This window comes from Catharus ustulatus, chromosome 33 (genome assembly GCF_009819885.2).
Source record: "Catharus ustulatus isolate bCatUst1 chromosome 33, bCatUst1.pri.v2, whole genome shotgun sequence".
NCBI classification, from domain to species: domain Eukaryota; kingdom Metazoa; phylum Chordata; class Aves; order Passeriformes; family Turdidae; genus Catharus; species Catharus ustulatus.
This window is the reverse complement of record NC_046253.1, coordinates 98,775-116,840: the sequence shown is the minus strand read 5'-3', so window position 1 is coordinate 116,840 and position 18,066 is coordinate 98,775. Positions and strand designations below refer to the sequence as shown.

Sequence of the window (18,066 nt, the reverse complement as noted above, 5' to 3'; positions counted from 1 at the left end):
GGGAGCGCGGTGTGGGCGTGGCCAGCCCCTCAGGGCGCCACGCCCCTTTTGGGCGGGCACAGACACGTGGGTGCCTCCCCTCCCCCACCCTGGGCGTGGCCGCAGTGGGCGTGGCCGGCCCGCAAAGCCCCGCCCCAATGACGTCAGGGAAATTCCCTGGAATCGGCGCCGCCGGGTTTATTTTGGGAAACAAACAGGGAACGGTTGGGGGAGGGGCTGCACGCCGGAGCCCCCCCCGGGGGCCTCGCGTGGGGCGGGGCCCCCCCGGACCCCCCCCGTGACTCACCCGCCGCCGGCGGGGCCGCGGCCGCCGCTGCCGGGGCTCGCCCGGGACCGGGGGGGAACGGGTGGGGAGCGGGGAGCAGCAGCCACGCCCCGCAACCCCCCCGGGACCCTGCAGAGACCCCCCCCAAAACCCCCCAAAACCCCTCCGGACCCCCCAGCCCCCCCCGCCAGCTCCGTGCTGGAGCGCTCCCACCCCCTCTCCCCTCATTTTTGGGTAACCCCTCCGCGCGTTTTGGGGTCTCGGTGCTGTGGAAGATCCCGCGGGTCCCGGTGGGCTCGGGGACAGCGGCAGACACGCGGGACCGGAGGGTTCGGGGGGTCCCTTGTGGGGGGGGTTGGAGGGTTCAGGGCGAGTTGGGGACCCCCACGGGGGTCTCGGGGTGCGGGGGCCCGACCCCTGTTCCTGCTGAACTGAGCCAGTTTATCCAAAGCAACTGCAAATCAGCTCAGCGGGCACCGGGGGCAGCGCCCGGGGCGGGGGGCGAGGGGGTTTGGGGAGTCCTGGGGGAGCCCCAGAGCGTCGGAGGGGTCCGCGGTCCTCGGGGGGGTTCGGCACTCGGGGGGTTGGGGGTCTCAGGGGGATCCCAGGGAGGGTTTTGGGGAGCCCCGAAGGTTTGGGGGGTCCCGAAGGTTTGGGGGGCCCCGCTGTCCGGGCGAGGGGGGCGGGAGGCGGAACTTAGCCACTGTGAACACGGCGCGGCTGGACTCTGTTCACAGGTGGGCTAAGCCCTGCCCCCGGCCCCCAGAACCGCCCCAGCGCCCCAAAAAACACCCCCAGAGCACCGGCACCGCCCGCACCCCACCCAAACCCCCCTCCCACGGCTCCAGGACCCCCCAAACCCCCTCCCCCGGCCCCCCCAGGCACTGTGGCGGGGGCTGGGGCCCGTTGGAAATCCCTGGCAATGTGATTTTGGGCAAAAACGGTAAAAAATCCCATCGCCAGGAACCCCGGCGGGCGGCAGCGGTGGGGGGGGGTCGCACACCCCGGTGGGCGGGGGTCGCACACCCCGGTGGGCGGGGGTCGCACACCCCGGTGACAATCCCGGTGCTCCCGCGGTGCCATCTCTGCGTCCAGGTGCCACCTGCGAGAAAGGGGGGAGTTGTCACCGCTGGAGGGTCACACCTTGGGGGGGGCTCAGGGGTTTTGGGGGGGATCCAGGGGGGTCTTGGGGCAGGGGAGTTTCTTTGGAGGCGGGATGGGAACGTGGTGGCAGCGGGGGGGACACAGGAGGGACGGGGGGACGGGGACAGGGACATGGCAGGGGGACACAGGACTGGGCTGGGGACACGGGACTGGGATTGGGGACACGGGACTGGGCTGGGGACACGGGGCTGGGATTGGGGACACGGCACTGGGACACGGCTCTGGTGGCCGTCCCCAATCCAGTCCAGGGTGTGAAACGTGTCCCCGGCCGTGCCACGTCCCCAGTGTCCCCTCGGTGTCCCCACGGCGAGACGGGCGCTCCCTCATGGGCCGGGCCCCGTGTCCCCCGGTGCCACCAGTGTCACCGTGTCCCCTCAGTCCCTGTGGGACCCCCCAGGCCACGGCCGGGGTCACCCTGTCCCGGCCCCGCTGTCCCCAGCACTGGTGGCCGCGGTGGCGCTGGGGCTGGTGGCCGCGGTGGCCCCGGCACTGGTGGCACTGGTGTCCCCTGGTGTCCCCTGGTGTCCCCGGGGCTCTGCAGGCGCCATGTGGGACCCACGAGGCCCCGCCCGGTCGTGACATCAGCGTCGTCACGACAACGGGGCGACTTCAAAGGGAATCGGGTGGAACCGGCCCAAAAAATGGGGGTAAACAGCGGCAGCGGCACCGACACGGGGCCGGGGGGCCCGGGGGGACTCGGGGGGGGGCTTCAAGGGTCCCCCGATCCCGGGTCCCCGCGGGGGGGATCGCGACAGTCGCGACGGTGACGCTCCCCCGGTGCCAACGGTGGCAGCAGCGACACGAGGCCGGGAGGGGCCGGGGGAGGCTCGGGGGTCCTGGGGGGTGCCCAGCCCGGGGGTCCCTGGGCAGGGGTCGCGGTGGCCGTGACAGCAGCAGCCCCTCGGTGCCGCCAGCCCCGCTGGCACAGCCCGGAGCCCCCCAAGTGTGGGGCGGGGGGGGGGGGGGTGACCTCGGGTCTGGGGGCGGCCGAGGTTTGGGACCCCCCCCCCCTCGGGTTCTGGGGTGTATCCCCCCGTTCTCTGGGGGCCCCCCCGGTTCTTTGGGGGCCCCTCCCGGTGCCCCCCCGGCGCCAGGGCGGTGCCGGCCCGGCCGCCCCGACCGGCTCCCGCGGCCCCGGGCGGGGGCGGCCCCGGCGGGGGGGGGCGGGGGGTGGCCGGTGCCAAAATTCCCACCTTCGTCCCCAAAACGGGAGAGGGAAAAGGCAGCGGCGCCGCCCGGCGCCTGCGGAATGCAGAGCAAGGGTGGGATGGGGGAGCGGGGGGTTTTGGGTCGGGGGGCTGGGGGTCGGGGGGCTGCACCGGGGGCGTTTCGGGGGGTCCGATGTGGGCAGGGCCGAGCGTTTGGGGGGCTGAGGGGGTCTCCAGCTGGGTGTGTGGTGGGGCGGGGGGCTCTGAGTGTTGGGGGTCCCCAGGCCCGAGGGTTGAGGCCGGGGGTCCCGTGGGCTCCGGGGGTCCCAGGGCTGGGGTGCAGCGGGTCTGGGGGCTCCGGTGCTGCGGGGACCCGCGGGGCTGGGGGTCCAAAGGCAGAGGCTGCTGCGGGTCTGGGCAGAGCCAACGCCGAGTGGATTTGGGGGGTTCCAGGCCCGGGGGGGGGGGGCTGTGAGTTTGGGGGGTCCCAGGCCGGGAGGGGTCTCAGATTTGGGGGTGTGATGCCAGGTGATTTTGGAGTTCCCAGCCCGGAGGGGCTCCGTGGGTTTCAGCGTTCCCAGGCCAGGGAGGGGATGTCTGAGATTTGGGGTTCCCAGGCCGGGATTGAGGGGGGGGGGATCTGTGGGTCTGGGGGGGTTTCTCAGGCCGGGGGGTGTCCGGGATTTGGGGTTCCCAGGCCGGGGCGGCTCCGGCGTCGCGCGGGCCAAGCGGGGGCGGGGGCGGGAAGGGGCCGCCCCGTCCGCGCCCGTCGGCGCCGGGGGGAAAGGATGAATCACCGCCCGGCGCCACCGCCCCCCCGGCCCCCCCCCCGGCCCCCGCCCCGCCGGCAGGCCCGGAGCCCCCAGACCCCCCCCCCCGGGACCCCCCGGACACCCCTCGGACACCGCGCACCCCCCTGCCCGCCCCTCGCCAGCCTCGGGCCGTCGATGGCCGCGCCGGGGCCGCCGCCACCCCCGGGGGGACGCGCGGGATCCGGTGGGATCTGGCGGGACCCCGCGGCCCTTCCCGCCATCGCCGGGCACGAGGCCACGGCCGCGGCCCCTCTCCCGCCGCCCCGGAACCTTCCAGGGGTCCCGCGGGGCCGGTACTCACCGGGAGCGGCGGCCGGGGGTCCCGGGGGGGCTCCGGGAGGGGAGGCCGGGCCGGGGGGGGGGGCTCCGGGGGCTCCCGGGGGCTCCCCAAGTCTCTGACTTTTACTCCAAGAAGGGAAACGCTTTTAAACGCTTCGCTCCGCCCCGGGAGCGACGAGGCCGCGGCGGCGGAGGGGAGGGGGGGGGCTGGGGGAGGGCCCGGGGCCGCCTCCGCCCGCCCCGGGACCGCCCCGGCCCGCCCCGAGCCCGCACCCCCCGCACCGAACCCGCACCGGCCCCGAGCACCGCACGGCCCCGCGGCGGCGCCGCGACGAGCCCGGGCGGGCAAAGAGCGCCGGTGGCGAGGAGCCACGTGCGGCCGGGCCGGGGGGCGTCAGAGCCCGTGGGAGGGGGCTTCAGAGCCCAGAGACGGGGGGCTTCAGAGCCCGTGGGGAGGGGGTACAGAGCCCAGAACGGGGGGGCTTCAGAGCCCGTGGGGAGGGGGCTTCAGAGCCCGTGGGGAGGGGGGTACAGAGCCCGTGGGGAGGGGGCTTCACAGCCCAGAGCGGGGGGGCTTCAGAGCCCCATGGGGAGGGGGCTTCAGAGCCCAGAGCCGGGGGGCTTCAGAGCCCGTGGGGAGGGGGGTACAGAACCCGTGGGGAGGGGGCTCCAGAGCCCGTGGGGAGGGGGATACAGAGCCCAGAGACGGGGGTACAGAGCCCATGGGGAGGGGGCTTCAGAGCCCGTGGGGAGGGGGCTTCAGAGCCCGTGGGGAGGGGGCTTCAGAGCCCAGAGCGGGGGGCTTCAGAACCCAGAGCCGGGGGCTTCAGAGCCCATGGGGAGGGGGCTTCAGAGCCCCAGAGCGGGGGGGCTTCAGAGCCCATGGGGAGGGGGCTTCAGAGCCCGTGGGGAGGGGGCGTCAGAACCCATGGGAGGGGGCTTCAGAGCCCGTGGGGAGGGGGCTTCAGAGCCCATGAGGAGGGGGCTTCACAGCCCAGAGCAGGGGGCTTCAGAGCCCGTGGGGAGGGGGCTTCAGAGCCCAGAGCAGGGGGCTTCAGAACCCATGGGGAGGGGGCTTCAGAGCCCCATGGGGAGGGGGCTTCAGAGCCCATGGGGAGGGGGCTTCAGAGCCCATGGGGAGGGGGCTGCAGAGCCCGTGGGGAGGGGGGTACAGAGCCCGTGGGGAGGGGGCTTCAGAGCCCGTGGGGAGGGGGCTTCAGAGCCCGTGGGAGGGGGCTTCAGAGCCCAGAGCGGGGGGGCTGCAGAGCCCGTGGGGAGGGGGGTACAGAGCCCAGAGCGGGGGGGCTTCAGAGCCCATGGGGAGGGGGCTTCAGAGCCCCAGAGCGGGGGGGCTTCAGAGCCCATGGGGAGGGGGCTTCAGAGCCCATGGGAGGGGGCTTCAGAGCCCATGGGGAGGGGGGTACAGAGCCCATGGGGAGGGGGCTTCAGAGCCCAGAGCAGGGGGGCTTCAGAGCCCGTGGGAGGGGGGTACAGAGCCCATGGGGAGGGGGCTTCAGAACCCATGGGGAGGGGGCTTCAGAGCCCAGAGCGGGGGGCTTCAGAGCCCATGGGGAGGGGGGTACAGAGCCCATGGGAGGGGGCTTCAGAACCCATGGGGAGGGGGGATCGGAGCCTGGTGGGAGAGCGATGTGTGCCCCATGGCACAGGGACTCTGTGCCCCCCAAAAGGGGGTTCAGTGCCCCACAAAAGGGGGTTCAGTGCCCCACAAAAGGCGGTTCGGTGCCCCATGGCACAGGGACTCTGCCCCACAAAAAGGGGTTCAGTGCCCCACAGCAGAGGATCCTTGTCCCCACAGAGAGCAGCCCCTGTGCCCCACGGCTGGGGCCGGGCACCCCACAGCGCGCGGGTGCCCCGTGTCCGTGGGGCGCCACCGGCGCTGGCGGGGCCGGGGGGGCCGGGGGGTCACCATGGCGATGCTGCACACACAGACACTAAACAGAGTTTTATATCGGAAGTAGCGAAACCACAACGCGTCACCGCTGCCGCGGCGCCAGCCCTGCCCCACACCCCGCGGCCCTGCCCCACGGCCCTGCCCCACAGCCCAGCCCAGCCCCTGCTCGAGGGGCTGTCCCACAGCCCCCCCTGCCCCACGGACTGCCCCACAGCCCCCCGACCCACCTGCCCCCCCAGCAGTGGGGCAGGACGGGCACCCAGTGTCCCCCAGTGCCGCCCAGAGTCCCCCAGGCCCTTCCTGGTCCCACCGCACATCTGGCAGTGGCTGCACATCTGGGACAGAGCAGCCCTCTCCCCTCCCCTCTTCCTTCGCCAGCTGCTAATTTTAAACACGGGACCCCCCCCCGGCCTCCCGCGGGCCCCCGGCCCCCTCAGGGTCGGGCCCAGAGCGTGGAACACGGGAAACGTGGCACGGGGCACACGGGATGCTGGCCACAGCACACACAGCGCCAACACGCAGCGCACGCGTGTGCCCACGCGTGGCCGTGCACACCTGCACGGATTTACACGCATGTTCACGCGTGTTCACGCTCACACAGGGCCGTGTCAGGTTTTGTCACCCCCACCGTGGCCGTGCTGGAACCAAGGTGGCCGTGCCAGGTTCGTGCGTGTCACGAGTGGCCGTGGAGGCCAGGCTGGCTCGCTGTGAGTCCCGCGGTGGCCCTGGTGGCCCTGGTGGCCCTGGTGGCCCTGCCGGGTGCCCGCGCAGCCCCGGTGGCCGTGCGGGCTCGCTGCGGGCTCGCTGTGGCCCAGGGCTCGGCGATGCCCTTTCTAGGCAATGGCAGCAGCCGGGCCAGCGCCCACGCGCCGCCGGCACATTCCTCCCGCCTGAGTCAGCCCCAGCCCGGCCGGGAGGAGCGGGAGCGGCGGCGGGGCCGGCCCGGCCCGGGCACGGCACGGCACGGCACGGCACGGCAGGGCACGGCATGGCATGGACATGTGTGTCACTGACAGGGAATTGCAGAGCACAGCACGGCAGGGCACGGCACGGCAGGGCACGGCATGGCATGGACATGGGTGTCACTGACAGGGAATTGCAGAGCACAGCGTGGCACCAACACGCGTGTCACTGCATGGAACTGCAGGGCACAGCACAGCAGGGCACAGCATGGCACTGACACACGTGTCATTGCCGTGGAACTGCAGGGCACAGCATGGCACCAACACACATGGAACTGCCATGGAACTGCAGGGGACAGCATGGCACGGGTGTCACTGACAGGGAATTGCAGAGCACAGCATGGCACAGACACGCGTGTCACTGCTATAGAACTGCAGAGCACAGGAGGGCACCGGCATGCATGTCACTGCATGGAACTGCAGGGCACAGGATGGCTCTGACACACGTGTCATTGCCATGGAACTGCAGGGGACAGCATGGCACTGACATGGGTGTCACTGCTGTGGAACTGCAGGGCATGGCATGGCACTGACACACGTGTCACTGCATGGAACTGCAGGGCACAGCATGGCACTGACACGCGTGTCACTGCATGGAACTGCAGGGCACAGCATGGCACTGACATGTGTGTCACTGCCATGGAACTGCAGGGCACAGCATGGCGCCAACATGCGTGTCACTGGCATGGTATGGACACAGACCAGCATGGCTCGTGTGTGTCACTGACACGGCACAGACTTGGCACCACACTCAGGGAGAACTGGGAGCACTGGGCTCAGAGCACTGGGGGCACTGGGAGCACTGGGCTCGGGGCACTGGGAGCACTGGGCTCGGGGCACTGGGAGCACTGGGCTCAGGGCACTGGGGGCACTGGGAGCACTGGTCTCGGGGCACTGGGCTCAGGGCACTGGGGGCACTGGGAGCACTGGGAGCACTGGTCTCAGGGCACTGGGAGCACTGGGAGCACTGGTCTCGGGGCACTGGGGGCACTGGGAGCACTGGGAGCACTGGGAGCACTGGGGGCACTGGGAGCACTGGTCTCAGGGCACTGGGAGCACTGGGGCACTGGGAGCACTGGGAGCACTGGGCTCAGGGCACTGGGGGCACTGGGAGCACTGGGAGCACTGGGCTCGGGGCACTGGGAGCACTGGGAGAACTGGGAGCACTGGTCTCAGGGCACTGGGAGCACTGGGAGAACTGGGAGCACTGGTCTCAGGGCACTGGGAGCACTGGGGGCACTGGGAGCACTGGGAGCACTGGGGGCACTGGTCTCAGGGCACTGGGGGCACTGGGGGCACTGGGAACACTGGGAGCACTGGTCTCAGGGCACCGCCGGGCCTGCCAGCCCCGGTTTCGGGCACTGCCGTGTCCGGGAGCGCCGGCGGGGGGGCACTGGGCCGGGATTTCCCTTTCCTCCCCCCGACGCTCCCTCCCGGCTCCTTCCTTCCTCAGCCCGGGCCGTGCGGGGACGCCCCAGATCCCCCGGATCCCCTCAGACCGCGGGGGAACCCCCGACCCCCGCAGCACCCCCAGATCCCCTCAGACCGCGGGGGACCCCCCGACCCCCCCAGCACCCCCAGCCCCCTCCGGCGTCCGTCCCCGCTCCGGGGACCCCGCGGTGCCTCTGCTGGGGCTGGGGGTCGGTGCGGGGCAGAGCTGGGGGGTCGGTGGGTCCCGCCGTGTCCCCGCCGCGGGTCCCGGCGTTGCTGCGCGACGCTGTTTTGGCGGGGCTGAGTCACGGCCGTGAGTCACCGGCAGCCCCGGGACCGGCACCGCCGGGCGGGGCCACCGGGGGCGGCCCTGCGGGGGCCGGGGCTTGCCCGGGGGAGCGTCCCCCCGGGGAGGTGTCCCCCCCAGCGGGGGTGTTCCCCGGGGAGAGGAGGAGATGAGCACCCCCCAAACCCCCCCTGCACCCCGAGGTGCCCTCCCGGCACCCCCAGATCCGCCTTCCCCCCGAATCTTTGTGTCCCCCCCAAATCTTTGTGTCCCCCCCCGACTCTTTGTGTCCCCCCCGACTCTTTGTGTCCCCGCTGCGGTCGGGGGGCCCGGGGGAAGAGCGGGAGGAGGCCCCGGGGGCCCCCGGTGCGGCGGGTGGGGGTTCGGGGGGTGACTCAGGGCCCAGCCACGCGCCCGTGAGTCACCCTGGGGTGGGATCGGCGGGTGCGGACAAAGGCGCTTTCACGGGAACGGCCCCCCCGACACCCCCGCGGACCCCCCCCCCCCAAACCTCAGGGCACCCTTAGGGGTGTTTGGGGGGGCAGCGCTCTCTCCCCGTGTACCCACCCCGGTGCCGGCGTCAAGCCCCGGCTTGTAGGGGCCGGTGATTCACGGCAGCCGGGAATGGTGGCACCGCTGGGAGCACCGGGAGGGGCCAGCAGGACCCCCGGGACAGGACTCGGGGCCATCGGGACCCCCGGGACCGCCAGGACGGGACAACGGGACCACCAAGGCAGTGGCGCTGGGGTGGCCCCGGGATGCAGCGGCGGCGAGCATGTGCCACCGTGTGCCACCGTGTGCCACCGTGTGTCACCGTGTGCCACCGCACGTGCGACGAGTGGCTCTACCGGCCACCCCCACCTCCAACCCCCGCTTCCCGTGCCTCAGTTTCCCCTCTCACATCGTGCCGCATTGTGGCCTGCCACGAAGCCCCACAGCTCTCTCGGGGGGCGGCTGCGGCGCTGGTTGGGGTCCGCTGGGGGGAACAGGGGGTTCCCCCCGTCCAGACCCCCCGCGGACCCCCGGCCGGGCTCGCAGGGGTTAACGGCGGCCGCGGCCCCTTTAAAGGGGCGGGGCGGGGCTGGAGGCGGGGCACGCGGGGGGCGGGGCCTGGTGGCCAATCAGCGCCAAGGGGGCGGGGCGTGCGGGCAATGGGCGGGGCCAGGGCTGCGCTGAGCCCCCCCCAGCAGAGCCGGGGGAGACCGGGGGACACCTGGGGACACCTGGGAGCACACCTGGGGACACCGGGGAACACCTGGGGACACCTGGGGACACCGGGGGATACCTGGGGACACCGGGGGACATCTGGGGACAGCTGGGGGACACCTGGGGACACCTCACCCACACCTGGGGGACACCTGGGGACACCTGGGGACACCTGGGGACACCTAGGGGACACCGGGGGACACCTGGGGACACCTGGGGACACCTAGGGGACACCTGGGGACACCGGGGGACATTGGGGACACTGGGGGGACACTGGGGACACTGGGGGACACCTGGGGACATTGGGGACACCCGGGGGACACCTGAGGACACTGGGGGGACACCTGGGGACACTGGGGACACTGGGGGACACCTGGGGACACTGGGGGACACCTGGGGACACCGGGGACACCCGGGGGGACACTGGGGACACCTGGGGGACACTTGGGGGACACCGGGGAACACCTGGGGACACCCCACCCACACCTGGGGACACCTGGGGACAGCTGGGGACACCTGGGGGACACTTGGGGACTTTGGGGACACCGGGGAACACCTGGGGGACACCTGGGGACACTGAGGACACCTGGGGACAGCTGGGGACAGCTGGGGACACCTGGGGACACCGGGGGACACCCGGCGACACCCGGGGGACACCTGGGGACACTGGGGACACCCGGGGACACCTCGGCACACCTGGGGACACTGGGGGACACCTGGGGACCCTGAGAACACCCAGGGACACCTGGGGACAGCTGGGGACATCTGGGGACACCTGGGGGACACCTGGGGACACCCGGGGACACCTGGGGGACACCCGGGGACACCCAGGGGACACCTGGGGATACCTGGGGACACCCTGGGACAGCCGGGGGACACCTGGGGACACCCGGGGGACACCTGGGGACAGCTGGGGACACCTGGGGACACCCTGGGACAGCTGGGGACAGCGGGGGGACACTGGGGACACCTGGGGACACTCGGGGGACACCTGGGGACATTGGGGACACCCGGGGGACACCTGGGGACAGCTGGGGACACCCCACCCACACCTGGGGACACCGGGGGTCACTTGAGGACAGCTGGGGACACCTGGGGACACTGGGGGACACTGGGGACACCTGGGGACACCCCGGGACACCCCACCCACACCGGGGGTCTCAGGGTTCCCCCAGCTCCGGGGCATCCCGCTTTGGGGTCAAATCCGGGGGAATTGGGGTTCAGCCGGCGAATGGCGCCCCCAGACCGCCCAGTTTATTCCATTTTCCCATTTCTCCCTCCGGGGGGATTTTCCTGCTCCACCGGGGCTGCTGGGATTTGGCGAGGCGGGAATTCTCCTGGTTGGGGAGGGGTCCTGGTGGGATCCAGGGATTGCCGGGATCGGGTCGGATCCGGTCCGGATCCCCGGTCCCGCTGGATCCTCACGGGGGGACAGGGAACGATCCCGGATCCCGCTGGCTCTGGGATTCCAGAGGGGACGGAGGGCACGCCCCGGTCCTGGCGAACGGCGGGCGGCGCTGGATCGGTCCCCAAGGGATGGGGACAGTGCCAGACCCCGATCCTGCCAGGGAATCCCTGTAGAGGCTGCCGGAGGGTTTGGGACAAAACCGAGCTTCGAGTGTGCCCCACTGGAGCATCCCGGTGATTTTCACCAGGCAGGAATTTCCCAAACCCGCGGATTTTCCCGCGGCTGGAGCAGCCATGGAGCCCCCGAGCGCGGATCCTGCGGCTCCCAAATCCCGGCTCTGCCCCGGGGGCTGGGAGTGGACTCTGCCGGGACGCCCCGGGGCTGGGAGTTCCTTAGGCACGGCCATTTACCCAAAGTGTGGCCATTAAGCCCGAGCCCAAATGGCCGGGATTTGCCCGCGTTCCGGCGCCTTCTTGTCGGGAGGGGCCGGCGCAGACACCCCTCCGCGGAACTGCGGCCACCGCGGCCACACTGACCACGTGCGGCGGCCGGAGGGAGCGGGGACTGACCACTGCGAACCGCGTCCAGGCCCGAAGCGGCGGCAGAGCGGCCTTGGGGGAGAGCGCGGCGGTGTCCGGCCCCACGCCACCAGCAGCACTGCCCGGAGCTGCCCCACGCCACGCCAGGAGCACCATGAGCCACGTGGGGAGCACTGGGGACACCAGAGGTGGCACCTGTCCCCAAGCCACACCAGGAGGGCCTCAAGGCTGTGCTGCCCAGCCTCTCTCTGGAGGCACCGCGCTGCATCCCAGCACTGGGAGCACTGGGAGCACTGGGATGCCAGAACCACTGCCAGGCGTGGAACCCTCTGGACACTTCGACATGTGGCGGGACTACCTGGGGCTGGCGGCCACCGTGGCCGCGCTGCTCCGTGACCCTGCTGGTGTCCCCGTGGTGCCACCGGGTCTCCTGTCTCCGTGTGCCGGACCGGCTCCACGAGTGGGGCCAGCTCCACGTGCCAGGCCAGCCCCTCGTGCCAGGCCAGCCCCGCGTGCCAGGCCGGCCCCGCGTGCCAGGCCGGCTCCACGTGCCAGGCCGGCCCCGCGTGCCAGGCCGGCTCCACGTGCCAGGCCGGTCCCGTGCTCCTTCTGCCAGCACAACGGCGAAGCGCCGAGCATGTACGAGAGCCACAGCCTGCGGGACGCCCAGGGCCGCCTGCAGTGCCCGGTGCTGCGCAGCTACGTGTGCCCCCAGTGCGGCGCCACGCAGGACCAGGCGCACACGCGGCGCTTCTGCCCGCGCACGCACCGCGGGTACACGTCCGTCTACTCGCGCCCGGCGCGCGCCGGGAGCGCCGGGAGGAGGCAGGAGAGCCCCAGGAAGTAGCTGGGGGGATGGAGGACCCCGTGGAACCGTGCAGGTACCGCCATGTGTGAGGTGTGACGGCGATGCCGCCGCGGATGTGGCGCGGCTCAGCCTGGGTTCGTCCCGGGTTGGGGTTCCTGGGAGGATCCCACCATGGAAACCTGGGTTTGGGCCGGATTCCCATGAGGAATCTCGTCAGGGAGTCAGAGACACCAAAGGGAGAGCACCAGGGAACATTGGGAAGCAGCCAAAGGGTGGGAGGCTCCAGGTCCCCATGCAGGTGCTGAGGGATTTTGGATCCAAGCCCAGATTTAGCCAGGATCGGGAATCTCATGAGGGAATCTCACCCAAGAGTTGAGGGAAGGAGGGCGTTGGGAAACAGATACACAAGGAAGGGGTCGTGGCTGGAGTGTGGATTTATCCAGAGAGGAATCCCATCAGGGGTTTGGCACTGATCACGGGGTGCACACTGGTGTTCCCAGTGCTCCCATCTCTCCCGGCTTCTCTTCCAGGGATTTCCTCAGAGGATGAGACCCCTGGGACCAGTCTGCCCAGTTTGTGCCGACTCCTGACCTCGTGGGACCCTGGGAGAGTCGCCGTGGCCGGATTTGGGCGCTGCCGCCGGGGCCAGTTCTGCGTTCTGCGTTATGTTTGAGTTTGGAGTTCTGAGTTTTGGATGGGAAGGGGTCAGTGCTCCATGGTGGAGCTGTTATGGATGTTCTGAGTTGAGTTTTGGTTAATCCCAGCCTGGGAAGGGACTGGGAGGGGGTCGATGCTCCTGCTGCTGGAGCTGTTAAACTCTGGTTAATCAGATTGTTAAACCTGGGTTAATCCCAGGCTGGGAAGGGTCTGGTGCTCCTGCTCTGGAGCTGTTAAACTCTGGTTAATGAGATTGTTAAACCTGGGTTAATCCCAGGTTGGGAAGGGCCCAGTGCTCCATGCTGGACCCGTTATGGATGTTCTGAGTCGAGTTTTCGATAATCCCAGGCCAGAAAGGGACTGGGAAGGGGGTCGATGCTCCTGGTGCTGGAGCTGTTAAACTCTGGTTAATGAGATTGTTAAACCTGGGTTAATCCCAGGTTGGGAAGGGCCCGGTGCTCCATGTGCTGGGGCTGTTATGGATGTTCTGGGTCAGATTGTTAAACCTGGGTTAATCCCAGGCCGGGAAGGGCCCGGTGCTCCATGTGCTGGGGCTTTTATGGATGTTCTGAGTTGAGTTTTGGTTAATCCCAGGCCAGAAAGGGACTGGGAGGGGGTTCATGCTCCTGCTGCTGGAGCTGTTAAACTCTGGTTAATCAGATTGTTAAACCTGGGTTAATCCCAGGCTGGGAATGCCCAGTGCTCCATGCTGGACCCGTTATGGATGTTCTGAGTTGAGTTTTGGTTAATCCCAGGCTGGGAAGGGACTGGGAGGGGGTTGATGCTCCTGCTGCTGGAGCTGTTAAACTCTGGTTAATCAGATGGTTAAACCTGGGTTAATCCCAGGCTGGGAATGCCCAGTGCTCCATGCTGGAGCTGTTATGGATGTTCTGGGTCAGATTGTTAAACCTGGGTTAATCCCAGGCCAGAAAAGGACTGGGAGGGGGTCGATGCTCCTGCTGCTGGAGCTGTTAAACTCTGGTTAATCAGATTGTTAAACCTGGGTTAATCCCAGGCTGGGAATGCCCAGTGCTCCATGCTGGAGCTGTTATGGATGTTCTGAGTTGAGTTTTGGTTAATCCCAGGCCAGAAAGGGACTGGGAGGGGGTCGATGCTCCTGCTGCTGGAGCTGTTAAACTCTGGTTAATCAGATTGTTAAACCTGGGTTAATCCCAGGCTGGGAATGCCCAGTGCTCCATGCTGGAGCTGTTAAACTCTGGTTAATGAGATTGTTAAACCTGGGTTAATCCCAGGCTGGGAAGGGGTCGATGCTCCTGCTGCTGGAGCTGTTATGGATGTTCTGGGTCAGATTGTTAAACCTGGGTTAATCCCAGGCCAGAAAAGGACTGGGAGGGGGTCGATGCTCCTGCTGCTGGAGCTGTTATGGATGTTCTGGGTCAGATTGTTAAACCTGGGTTAATCCCAGACTGGGAAGGGCCCGGTGCTCCATGGTGGGGCTGTTATGGATGTTCTGAGTCGAGTTTTGGTTAATCCCAGCCTGGGAAGGGACTGGGAGGGGGTCGATGCTCCTGCTGCTGGAGCTGTTAAACTCTGGTTAATGAGATTGTTAAACCTGGGTTAATCCCAGGCTGGGAAGGGCCCGGTGCTCCTGCTTTGGAGCTGTTAAACTCTGGTTAATGAGATTGTTAAACCTGGGTTAATCCCAGGCTGGGAAGGGGTCGATGCTCCTGCTGCTGGAGCTGTTATGGATGTTCTGGGTCAGATTGTTAAACCTGGGTTAATCCCAGGCCAGAAAAGGACTGGGAGGGGGTCGATGCTCCTGCTGCTGGAGCTGTTATGGATGTTCTGGGTCAGATTGTTAAACCTGGGTTAATCCCAGACTGGGAAGGGCCCGGTGCTCCATGCTGGACCCGTTATGGATGTTCTGAGTTGAGTTTTGGTTAATCCCAGGCCAGAAAGGGACTGGAGGGGGCTGGTGCTCCAGGTGTTGGAGCCTTTATCCCATCTCTGGAGCTGTTTTGGGTGGGTTTTTGGGATTTGTTCACCCGTGACGGCGGGAAGAGCGCGGCACTCAGCGCTGGAGCCGTTCTCCAGACCAAGGGAGGTTTATTCCCGTTGTTCCCATCAATAAATGGTTATTCCTGACGTCCCTACCCTTCCTTCCAGTGGCTCCCACCAGGCACTGCCCTCCGGCCGCGCCGCGGCTTCGGCCTCCGGAGCAGCTCCAGTCCCCGGCGGGCGCCCATGGCCAGGCGGCTGTGGGGGGACAGGGGTGTCACCCACGGGGAGCCGGGCCCCGATCCCAGGGACATCCCTGCGGATTTGGGACTCACTTGAGGTCCGAGAGCTCCCGGATCAGCCCGCGGATGATGTCGCTCGCGTCCGCCGGCTCCGCGGCTCTGGCGCTGCTGGGAGGAGGAGCAGGATCAGGAACTGCCCGCTCCCAAGTCGGGAATTTTAGTGAAAACCAGGATTTCAGTCCTGGATCCACCCACCTTTCCCGTGCCTGAGCTGGGCTGCTCCCCACGGAGCCGGTGTGGGTCTGGCCTGCGGTGTCCCACGGCTGCAGGCGAGGAAAGAGCTGGAGCTGGGATGGGGAGGGGTCCAGGCGAGGTGGGGAGGGGTCTCTGGGTCCCAGTTTGGGTGGGGAGGGGTGTCTGGGTCCCAGTTTGGGTGGGGAGGGGTCCCTGGGTCCCAGTTTGGGTGGGGAGGGGTCTCTGGGTCCCAGTTTAGAATGGGGAGGGGTCCCTGGGCCCCAGTTTAGAATGGGGAGGGGTCTCTGGGTCCCAGTTTGGGTGGGGAGGGGTCCCTTGATCCCAGTTTAGAATGGGGAGGGGTCTCTGGGTCCCAGTTTAGAATGGGGAGGGGTCTCTGGGTCCCAGTTTAGAATGGGGAGGGGTCTCTGGGTGCCAGTTTAGAATGGGGAGGGGTCTCTGGGTGCCAGTTTAGAATGGGGAGGGGTGTCTGGGTCCCAGTTTAGAATGGGGAGGGGTGTCTGGGTCCCAGTTTAGAATGGGGAGGAGTCCCTGGGTCCCAGTTTAGAATGGGGAGGAGTCCCTGGGTCCCAGTTTGGGTGGGGAGGGTTCTCTGGTCCCAGTTTAGGATGGGGAAGGGTCTCTGGGTCCCAGTTTAGAATGGGGAGGGGTCTCTGGGTCCCAGTTTAGAATGGGGAGGGTTCTCTGGTCCCAGTTTGGGTAGGGAGGGGTCTCTGGGTCCCAGTTTAGAATGGGGAGGAGTCCCTGGGTCCCAGTTTAGAATGGGGAGGAGTCCCTGGGCCCCAGAGGGGTCCCTGGGTCCCAGTTTGGGTGGGGAGGGGTCTCTGGGTCCCAGTTTGGGTGGGGAGGGGTCTCTGGGTCCCAGTTTAAGATGGGGAGGGGTCCCTTGATCCCAGTTTGGGACGGGGAGAGGTCATCCCAGTTTGGGTGGGGAGGAGTTCCTCGATCCCAGTTTAGGATGAGGAGGGGTCCCTTGATCCCAGTTTAGAATGGGGAGGGGTCTCTGGTCCCAGTTTAGAATGGGGAGGGGTCTCTGGGCCCCAGTTTAGGATGGGGAGGGTCCCTCAATCCCAGTTTGGGAGGGGCCATCCCAGTTGTACCTTCTCCGCTGGGGGCTCTGGGCCGGTCCCCTCCCGGTGCTCCCGGTGCTCCCGGGTGCCGGTGGCCGCTGGATCCGGCGCCGGCGTTGCCACGGTGGAATTCCCACTCTGGGAATTCCCGCTCTCTGCGTCCCCTCCGCCGCTCCGAGGCTCTCTGGGACCATCCGGGGACCCCGTGTCCCTGCTGGGGACAATCCCAGCGCCCCATCCCTCCTCCCCCTGTCCCACATCCAGCCCCTCTGGGCTCTCCGTGTTTGTCACCGCGTCCCCAGGGCCGTGCGCTCCAGATTCCCCCTGTTCCGGTGATTCCAGCTGGTTCTCCCCTGCCCCATTCCCAAATTTCAGCGGCTCCAGCTGCTCCTCTCCTTCCCCCTCTGCCTCTGGAATTCCAGGTTTCACTGACTCTGGGTGCTCCTCTCCTTCCCCCTCTGCCTCTGGAATTCCAGGTTTCACTGACTCCTCTCCTGCCCCATCCGAAATTCTGTGTGTTGGTGTTTCCAGCTGCTGCTCTGCTGCCCCAGCCACCTCCAAAATTCCAATTCCTGATGATTCCAGCTGATCCTCTCCTGATCCCTCCAAAATTTCCATTCTCACTGTCTCTAACTGTTCCTCTCCTGTCCCATCCAAAATTTCCATTCTCACTGACTCCAACTGTTCCTCTCCTGCCCCATCCAAAATTTCCATTCTCACTGACTCCAGCTGATCCTCTCCTGTTCCATCCAAAATTTCCAATTTCACTGATTCTAACTGCTCCTCTCCTCTCCCATCCAAAATTTCCAGTTTTACTGACTCCAGCTGTTCCTCTCCTCTCCCATCCAAAATTTCCAGTTTCACTGACTCCAATTTTTCCTCTCCTGTTCCATCCAAAATTTCCAGTTTCACTGACTCCAATTTTTCCTCTCCTGTTCCATCCAGAATTTTCAGTTTCACTGACTCCAGCTGATCCTCTCCTGCCCCATCTGAAATTTCCAGTTTTACTGACTCCAATTTTTCCTCTCCTCTCCTATCCACAATTTCCAGTTTTACTGACTCCAGCTGTTCCTCTCCTCTCCCATCCAAAATTTCCAGTTTTACTGACTCCAATTTTTCCTCTCCTCTCCCATCCAAAATTTCCATTCTCACTGACTCTGACTGTTCCTCTCCTCTCCCATCCAAAATTTCCAGTTTTACTGACTCCAGTTTTTCCTCTCCTCTCCCATCCAAAATTCCCAGTTTTACTGACTCCAATTTTTCCTCTCCTGCCTCATCCAAAATTTCCAGTTCCACTGACTCCAGCTGTTCCTCTCCTGTCCCATCCAAAATTTCCAGTTTCATTGACTCCAATGTTTCCTCTCCTCTCCCATCCAAAATTTCCAGTCTCACTGACTCCAACTGTTCCTCTCCTGCCCCATCCAAAATTCCCAGTTTGACTGACTCCAATTTTTCCTCTCCTCTCCCATCCAAAATTTCCAGTTTTACTGACTCCAGCTGTTCCTCTCCTGCCCCATCTGCCCCTGGAATTCTCAGCTGTGGTGACTCCAGCTGTTCCTCTCCTGCTCCATCCCCCTCCAAGACTCCCAGCTGAGATGATTCCAGATGATTCTGTCCCATTCCATCCAAAATTTCGTGTTTTACTGACTCTGGGGGCTCCTCT

At 67.0% G+C, this 18,066-nt stretch overlaps 2 protein-coding genes across 2 annotated transcripts; one reads left to right on the top strand and one right to left on the bottom strand.

The window, feature by feature from the left end:
- The first annotated feature begins 3,524 nt into the window (after positions 1-3,524).
- NANOS3 (nanos C2HC-type zinc finger 3) lies at positions 3,525-13,203 on the top strand. The gene is made up of 4 exons (XM_033083665.1): positions 3,525-3,668; positions 5,648-5,792; positions 11,847-12,293; positions 12,751-13,203. The coding sequence occupies exons 1-3, from the start codon at positions 3,525-3,527 to the stop codon at positions 12,257-12,259; spliced, it is 702 nt and encodes a 233-aa protein (XP_032939556.1). The 3' UTR covers positions 12,260-12,293; positions 12,751-13,203.
- Positions 13,204-13,228: 25 nt separating this feature from the next.
- On the bottom strand, positions 13,229-16,597 carry BRME1 (break repair meiotic recombinase recruitment factor 1). The gene is made up of 4 exons (XM_042780100.1): positions 16,541-16,597; positions 15,334-15,425; positions 15,172-15,243; positions 13,229-15,094 (listed from the first exon to the last, which is right to left on the bottom strand). Exons 1-4 carry the CDS (start codon positions 16,595-16,597, stop codon positions 14,989-14,991), a joined length of 327 nt encoding a protein of 108 aa, XP_042636034.1. The 3' UTR covers positions 13,229-14,988.
- Between the last annotated feature and the right edge of the window lie 1,469 nt (positions 16,598-18,066).

Coding starts and splice junctions, on each gene's coding strand:
- NANOS3 (XM_033083665.1), top strand. CDS start 3,525: ATGGCCGCGCCGGGGCCGCCGCCACCCCCGGGGGGACGCGCGGGATCC. Junction 3,669..5,647: donor CGCCCCGGAACCTTCCAGGG/GTCCCGCGGGGC, acceptor TATCGGAAGTAG/CGAAACCACAACGCGTCACC. Junction 5,793..11,846: donor TGCCCCACGGACTGCCCCAC/AGCCCCCCGACC, acceptor CGGGTCTCCTGT/CTCCGTGTGCCGGACCGGCT.
- BRME1 (XM_042780100.1), bottom strand. CDS start 16,597: ATGGTCCCAGAGAGCCTCGGAGCGGCGGAGGGGACGCAGAGAGCGGGA. Junction 15,426..16,540: donor AGAGAGCGGGAATTCCCAGA/GTGGGAATTCCA, acceptor TCCCCATCCCAG/CTCCAGCTCTTTCCTCGCCT. Junction 15,095..15,171: donor CGGGAGCTCTCGGACCTCAA/GTGAGTCCCAAA, acceptor GTCCCCCCACAG/CCGCCTGGCCATGGGCGCCC.